Raw genomic sequence first — 7,885 nt, forward strand, 5'->3', positions numbered from 1 at the left:
AACTCCCTCGGTTACTCAGAGACAATTTCGTCTTGAACAACCACATTTGTATGTATCAAACTAATGTGTCTGGTTATTACCCATACAAGATGATAACACATTTCATATAACAATATGTAAGAAAGTCCGATGTAGCAACTGTCCCCATTGGGACATGTTTAAAATACATTACATTTGACTGAATACCCTTCACTTTTTATCTGAATTAGCTCTTTAAAACATGTTTTGTTATACAATAATATTCATTTATTCATACATTAGTATTATAGTGTATTTTTTCAACCAAACTGCAACTAATCAAACTTTTGTAACATTCAGGTAAATATGATTTACATTTTAGCATGTTTTTGATTGGATGAATTAGACTTTTTTGAACAGTCTCTTATTTTCATTATAGGCCTTCATACAGGAAGTAAATAAACTATTGAGTATAATAAACGCCTCTGTTAGCTTGGCAGTGCACTCAATCCTTAAAACTGGATAGGGTCGGCTCATCAGGATTGTGAATACATGTATGCATTTCAGGGACGTGCACAGGTACGGGCTAATGTTGCCCGGGCAACGGCCCGTTTGCCCTTTTTGACTGACCTGCCCCTCTGGAGAGAGCGAGAGTTGTTTTTCTTTCTTTTTTTGTGGCCGAATCAACATGATAAACCCACAATTAGTATTGTAGCGTCTCGCTGCGGGAAACACACGTTGTCAGCGCTGTCATCTGCCCCTAGTCACGTGACTTTGTTTACAATCTGACAGCTGAAAGCAAAGGAAAGCCTCCGTCCTCATATGGCTATATTCTACTGATCATAATTCCATTGTTGAGGTCTACTAAAATAGATTTATACTGTACAATTTTCCAAAATCACATTGGTTTCTCATACAGCATCTCTGTATAGTATGTATACTCTCTGTCCTAAACGGCTTGTTGGAGCTTCTCTCACTCAAGCTGGTTTCTCCTATTCTTACCCTACCTTTAACATTGTTCTCAGAGACGGCTGGTGATAAAAATGTTGGGTGGGGCGCAAAAAAAACAACCTACAACCAGGGGCGGACTGGCCATCGGGACGAATCCCGATGGGCCGGTACTGAAGTGGGCCGGTTGGACGATGTAAGCCAGTCGGATAAGTCACTAGCTCCCCCCCCCCCCCCCCGTCGACAATTTACTAGCGGTATTTACTAGCGGTATTTACTTGCGGCACCGAGGTGGGCCGGCGGTACCGAAGTGGGCCGGTCGAGACTGGGATGATTTGTAGTCCCAGTCCGCCCCTGCCTACAACACCACTCCAAAGTCGAAGGAAATTGATTGTGATTCATGGACACTAGCCCCGGTTGTAAGCTCGTCCTCGATCACTTGCCTGCTGATGAATTTTTTAATCGGGTCGGTCCGGTCCAAGCTCCTTTATTCTCTTTTTTTCTTCCAGTGGACGCCTTGTGAAATGGTGTTTTTGTAAAGAAAAAACTGAATTTTCTGCGGCCGCACTTGAATTTGCCATAACAATATCATCCAGAAAACTAATGGCGGGTGTGAACATAAAAGACAGTGTCATAGTCCAATCACATCAGGTCAAAGATCATGAAAACAATACAGATTCGCTGCCAATAAAAGTGGGAGGGTCTGGGGCGCAGAGAGTTGCGCCACGTGGGAAAATATGAAGCCGCCAATCAGCGAGCAGCTTTTGGTCACCTTACCAAAAGTTTAACGACTTCCATTCACTCTGATTTGGCCGGCGTTCCTCAACCAGGAAGTATGTATTCACACAAAAATACCCAAAATGCGGAACAATTTTTTACGGAATGCAGACTATATGCAGGCGCATCGTTCAAGGAAACACGTTTATTTCATAATATTTTATATATAATAATTCACGTTTATCATGTTTAAATAGACTTTCTTCTCGAGATATTATGAGAGGGGGCGGCGCCCCAGAGCCCCGCCTTGACCAGCCGCCACTGGTTGTTCTGTCGTCTGAAGTGAAAACATCTTATTGATATTTCTTTCTATTTTATTGATTTGCATTGCGTTTGATGTTGAGCTAATCCAAAAGTAACGGTAAGTAATTAGATTACATTCCTTTAATATTGTGATACTCAAATTAGGTTACTGATTATATATTTTGTACAGGCAACTAGTAATTGTAACGGATTACATTTTAAAATAAACTTCCCAACTCTGATGGTAATATATTTTAGTTGGTTTTGTTTCCTATCTCCTGTCTGATTGATTGATTGATTGAAAAGTTTATTAACAGCTTGTATATTGGGTACAGTACAGTACAGCTCAAAACATACAATTGTTAAGGGGATGCAGACCAGAGAAAGACTTTCGTCTTGTTTACATCAGGGTCCCCCATTTCCAATCTACCATCCGGTCCAGTAGATGGCGATAATGCAACAACACGTCTCACCAGTAAACCTTAGAAAAGAAGAAGAAGAAGATCTCCCAGCCTGCACTGCTGCTGCTGTGTCCGACGTTACCGAACTACTCTGACTACAATCTGTGAGAGACCTGAACCAGACACAGAACCAGCCGCCCTGTGTCTCCAGGATGAGTATCCGGACCCTGCTCGCCTCCAGCGGGATGATCGCTGTCATCGGGCTCGGCTACGGGATGTGGTCGATAATCTCTCCCGGAGAAGAGAGGCGCAGAGAAATGGTCAAGGTGAATCAGCTGATCAGCATTCACTGTATACACTAGCCTACTAAGTGAAACTCAACAAAGATAAAAAATGTAGCACCACTTTGTGTATCAAGCACAACCATTTTTATTTTATTTTTTAGAAGCTCACATTCAATTATAGTTTCCTACTGTAAATGTAATATATCGTAGCCCATGACACTGAAATATCTATAGGGAGGCCTATGTAAAAATCACTAGAGCTAAGATTGGACTCAGAGAAAAAATAAAATAAAAATGCATATACATTTAAAAATAATGAAAAAGTATGGAGAAAGCAGTAAACACGCTTTGTTTATCTTAGCAGGCTGTGTGGTCCATTGTTGGGTGTACTGTCTGTCGATGGTTGGCTCTCCATGCAGATTCTGTCTTTATGTGCAAACTTTTTTTTAAATAATTGTATCCTATTTTGTATGCTTTTATCCCTGTGCTTTAAACAGTTGCCTGCTAGGGGACTTCAAATTAATATGCATATTATGTAATTAATAATAACTGTGCTTATGAAATAATTACATAAACTATGTGTATTATTGTTCAATATACCAAATAAATTCTATGTTAAATCCTAGTCGCCGATAAACCTTATTTGGGATCAAAAGTCAAACAAAATTGTCGACAAATATTAAAAACCAGCACGACTAAAAGATGCTTTCATTACATAAAAGGATCATAAAACTGCATGTGTGATTTGACTCGTTAACGTTTTGGCAACAAAAGGTGGGGTATGTAATTTATTTCAGAAACACTTTTTGTTATATTCCATGGAATGCTCTTAACATCCCGATAGCAATGAATACATTAAATGCTTTGACAATAAATACATTAAAAAATGTAATCTGTGGAAGCCGTAGTGCTGTAAAAAGCACCGACCAATCATTTTTACGGTGGCCCTGAAGTGCACAACAGCGTTTCAGAAAACACCACAGCATTTCAGAAAACGCCACAGCATTTCTGAAAGCGCCACAGCATTTCAGAAAGCGCTACAGCATTTCTGAAAGCGCCACAGCATTTCAGAAAGCGCTACAGCATTTCAGGAAACGCCACAGCATTTCTGAAAGCGCCACAGCATTTCAGAAAGCGCTACAGCATTTCAGAAAACGCTACAGCATTTCAGAAAGCGCAACAGCATTTCAGAAAGCGCAACAGCATTTCACAAAACACCACAGCATTTCACATTGGACGGAAAGGGTATTCCTTTAGGGCAGGGGTTCTCAAAGTGCGGCCCGCGGGCCAATGGCGGCCCTCGGAAATGTTTCTGGCGGCTCGCGATAGTTAATGTGACACGCTGAAATGCATGCGTTATATTTTAATCCTCCATGGTTGTATCTAGTAAGAATTAGTATGGAATTTAAGAATGGTAAAACTGCGCCCCCTGGGTTCTCATTCCTAAATTATGAATGACAGCTTGTGGAAAGTTTGCTAGACTACTGGTTGCATGGCAACTAGGCATCTCGCGAGTTGCGGTAATTGGTTAGTACAATAAAGAAAGGATTTGTTTTGGAATTATTTTGTGTTCCGTTTTTTCTTGGGCGGCCCTCAATCCAATATTGGGTACCTAAATTGGCCCTCACTCATCAAAACTTTGAGAACCCCTGCTTTAGGGAGAACACTTCTTGTTTGTGATTGGACAGAGCCAGCCAGAGAAGCACTGCTGTGATTGGTTGTTTTTGCTGCCAGTCAAGAAATGACGCTTCGTGATTGGTCAGCACCCGACAGCGTAACATGTACACGTACACATCAGCCGTTAGCTGTTAGCACTCACAGCTCCTCATATCTGTTCAGAAACTGGACAAAAGTTAAACATGTACAAACCACAGACTGTCTGTGTCATGGCGAATACAGTCGCTGCTTTATTTATGTCTGTATGATGTTGTTGTGAGTGTGGACGGAGCAGCTACAGGTTAGTTTAGCCTGATGGATCCGATTCCATTCAGAAAACACGCATTTTAAAAGCTTTTCGCCTGCCGTCTTATCTGCAGACTTGTCACAGCATTAATTCATGGTTTTTACTAACCGGTATCAGTATGTAGTTACTTCGGCATCATTTTTGAAATATTTTTGGTAAAATATGTTCATGTTGTTGTAGTTGCTATCTCCCATAGAATTTACATGGAGATACGCCCCGCCCCCTCTCCAGCGCGTCTTGTTTGAATGACAGGAGTAAACGCAGCTGACAGCCGCGGTGAAACTCAAGCGATTAGAGCGATGCGAATATTGGGTAGTCTACCATAGTATTTACATGGAGATAAGCCCCTCGCTCTAATCGCTCGAGTTTCACCGCGGCTGTCAGTGTTTACCCCTGTCATTCAAACCAGACGCGCTGGAGAGGGGGCGAGGCGTATCTCCATGTAAATCCTATCGGAATCGGATTAGCTGCTCCATCAACACTCACAACAACGTCATACAGACATAAATAAAGCAGCGACTGTATTCGCCATGACACAGACAGTCTGTGTTTTGTACATGTTTAACTTGTGTCCAGTTTCTGAACAGATATGAGGAGCTGTGAGCTCTGAGTGTGTGCTAACAGCTAACGGCTGATGTGTTGGGACATGTTGCGCTGGCGGTTGCTGACCAATCACGAAGCGTCATTTCTTGACTGGCAGCAAAAACAACCAATCACGGCAGTGCTTCTCTGGCTGGCTCTGTCCAATCACAAACAAGAAGTGTTCTCCCTAAATCAATCAATCAATCAATCAATCAATCAATCAATCAATCAATCAATCAATCAATCAATGTTTATTTATATAGCCCAATATCACAAATGTTACATTTGTCTCAGTGGTCTTCACAGTGTGTACAGAATATCAGTATGACAATACGACACCCTCTGTCCTTAGACCCTCACATCGTACAAGGAAACACTTCCAGAGAAAACCCACAGTTTAAAGGGAAACATGGGAGAAACCTCAGGGAGAGCAACAGAGGAGGGATCCCTCTCCCAGGACGGACAGACGTGCAATAGATGCCGTGTGTAAATCGAAAAGATAATACATTTACAACATAGGTAGTCCAAATGTTTGGAAATGCATGTGTGTATAATAGGAAGATGAATCCACGAGGATATCCATCCAGGACCTATGATCCAGGACCACAGCAACAGGCACAGCCACGACTCAAGATCCCGCCGTAGATAGACACCAAAAAGAAATTTGGGGATGCTGGGTTAATCGGAACATGAGAGTACACAGGTACAGACAGAGAGAAGAAGAAGTAAGATGTCCCCCGACAAACTAAGCCTATATCAGCAAAACTAGGGGCTGAATCTAATCAGCCCTAACTATAAGCTTTATCAAAAAGGAAGGTCTTAAGCGCACTCTTAAAAACGGATAGGGTGTCTGCCGCCCGAACACAAACTGGAAGCTGATTCCATAAATGTGGAGCTTGATAAGAAAAGGCTCTGGCTCCCATTGTGCTTTTAGAGACTCTAGGAACAACCAACAACCCTGCATTCTTGGAACGCAATGCCCTAGTAGGACAGTAGGGTATAATGAGTTCTTTAAGGTAAGATGGCGCCTGCCCATTAAGGGCTTTGTAGACGAGAAAAATAATTTTAAATTCTATCCTGTGTTCTATATGGAGCCAGTGTAAGGCAGCCAGAACAGGAGTAATGTGGTCCCTTTTCCTAACTCTGGTTAGTACACGAGCTGCAGCATTTTGAATCAGCTGAAGCGACTTGACTGACTTCTTGGTACACCCTGATAATAGAGAGTTACAATAATCCAGCCTTGAAGTAACAAATGCATGGACTAGTTTCTCTGCATCGTTTTGAGGCAAGATATGCCTGATTTTTGCAATGTTACGTAGATGGAAGTAGGCGGTCCTTGAAATTGATTTTATGTGGGCGTTAAAGGATAAATCCTGATCAAATATAACACCAAGATTCCTTACAGTCTCACTGGAGGCCAAATTAATGCCATCCATAGTTAGTATATCTTTAGATAATTTGTTTCGTAGGTTCTTTGGGCCGAGTACAATAACTTCAGTTTTGGTCGTGTTTAACATCAAAAAGTTTAGTTTAAGGTCATCCACGTTTTTAAGTCCTTGAGGCAGTCTTGAATTGTATTTAGATGATTAATTTCATCAGGCTTGATTGATAAATATAGTTGAGTATCATCCACATAACAATGAAAGTTTATAGAATGATTCCTTATAATATTGCCTAACGGAAGCATATATAATGTAAACAAAAAGGAATACCCTTTCCATCCAATGTGAAATGCTGTGGTGTTTTCTGAAATGCTGTGGTGTCTTGCACTTCAGGACCACCGTACATTTTAGCCGGCCCGGCTAAAATAACTGGATGGCCTACCTGCCTGTCAGCCTTCCATCTGTGCTAGATACATAACACCAGCATAAGAAACATAAACAAGACAATGCAGTATACAAAATCAAATAAATAAAACAGAGGATGTGTGATGGATAATGATCAGGGTAAATATGCGAGTGTGAAGAGATATGTTTATGTGGTGAAATACACTTATTAATTCCATTTATCTGCCTCTTGCTTTACCGCCCATCAGAATCTGCCTGAATACAGCTCACAAACGATGGACGAGACGAGGAAGAGGACCGCTCTGGTGATGCAGACACTGAAGGAGGCTTCTGAGTGCAACGAAAACTTGTCACGAGGGGTCGGCGGGAAGTGAACCTGTTGGAAAGTCCCTCTGTAGAAAATGCTACTGTCATGCAGGGCCTCATCCTGTGCAGAAACAGATGGACGTTATTTATTCCAGGGTAAATTGCTGTCTAATGTTCAGCTCTATTGCTTCATTGTCTGTGACAACTTTATACTGTGGGATGTTACAAATATATATTAAAACTATCCAAACAACATATTTTCAGTCTTGTTGTAAGTTAGCTGGTTACCAGAGGCCAGGGGCCTATACTACGAATCTAGTTCAACATATCCTGGATATGTTTTGAGTTATCCGGTTGACTTAATCCAAAACAAAGCCGCTCTCGCTAAACTGTCCTACAACGCTGGCTATCAACTCGATCGCTCAAGCCAGCCGTGTCCTATCTAGTTAGGTGCGCGTTCACATGAAAGGGGTGGTATCTGGAGCATTCGACCAATCACAAACATGGAGAAGCGTACTGACAGCGCAGCGTCATACTTCCTGAATGAAAAGTCAACTATAATATTAGTCAAATATGAAGAAGTTAAACTTTAAACATCCATGACTTAAACACTTTATCCAGGATCAAAGCCACAGA

At 41.6% G+C, this 7,885-nt stretch overlaps 1 protein-coding gene across 1 annotated transcript; it reads left to right on the forward strand.

Annotated features, from left to right (window-relative positions):
• Positions 1 to 2,398: 2,398 nt before the first annotated feature.
• Positions 2,399 to 7,504, forward strand: LOC117541216 (ubiquinol-cytochrome-c reductase complex assembly factor 3). Its single transcript, XM_034208377.1, has 2 exons — positions 2,399 to 2,653; positions 7,192 to 7,504. Exons 1-2 carry the CDS (start codon positions 2,540 to 2,542, stop codon positions 7,315 to 7,317), a joined length of 240 nt encoding a protein of 79 aa, XP_034064268.1. The 5' UTR covers positions 2,399 to 2,539; the 3' UTR covers positions 7,318 to 7,504.
• The last annotated feature ends 381 nt before the right edge of the window (positions 7,505 to 7,885 follow it).

Source organism: Gymnodraco acuticeps, unplaced genomic scaffold (genome assembly GCF_902827175.1).
Source record: "Gymnodraco acuticeps unplaced genomic scaffold, fGymAcu1.1, whole genome shotgun sequence".
NCBI classification, from domain to species: Eukaryota; Metazoa; Chordata; class Actinopteri; order Perciformes; family Bathydraconidae; genus Gymnodraco; species Gymnodraco acuticeps.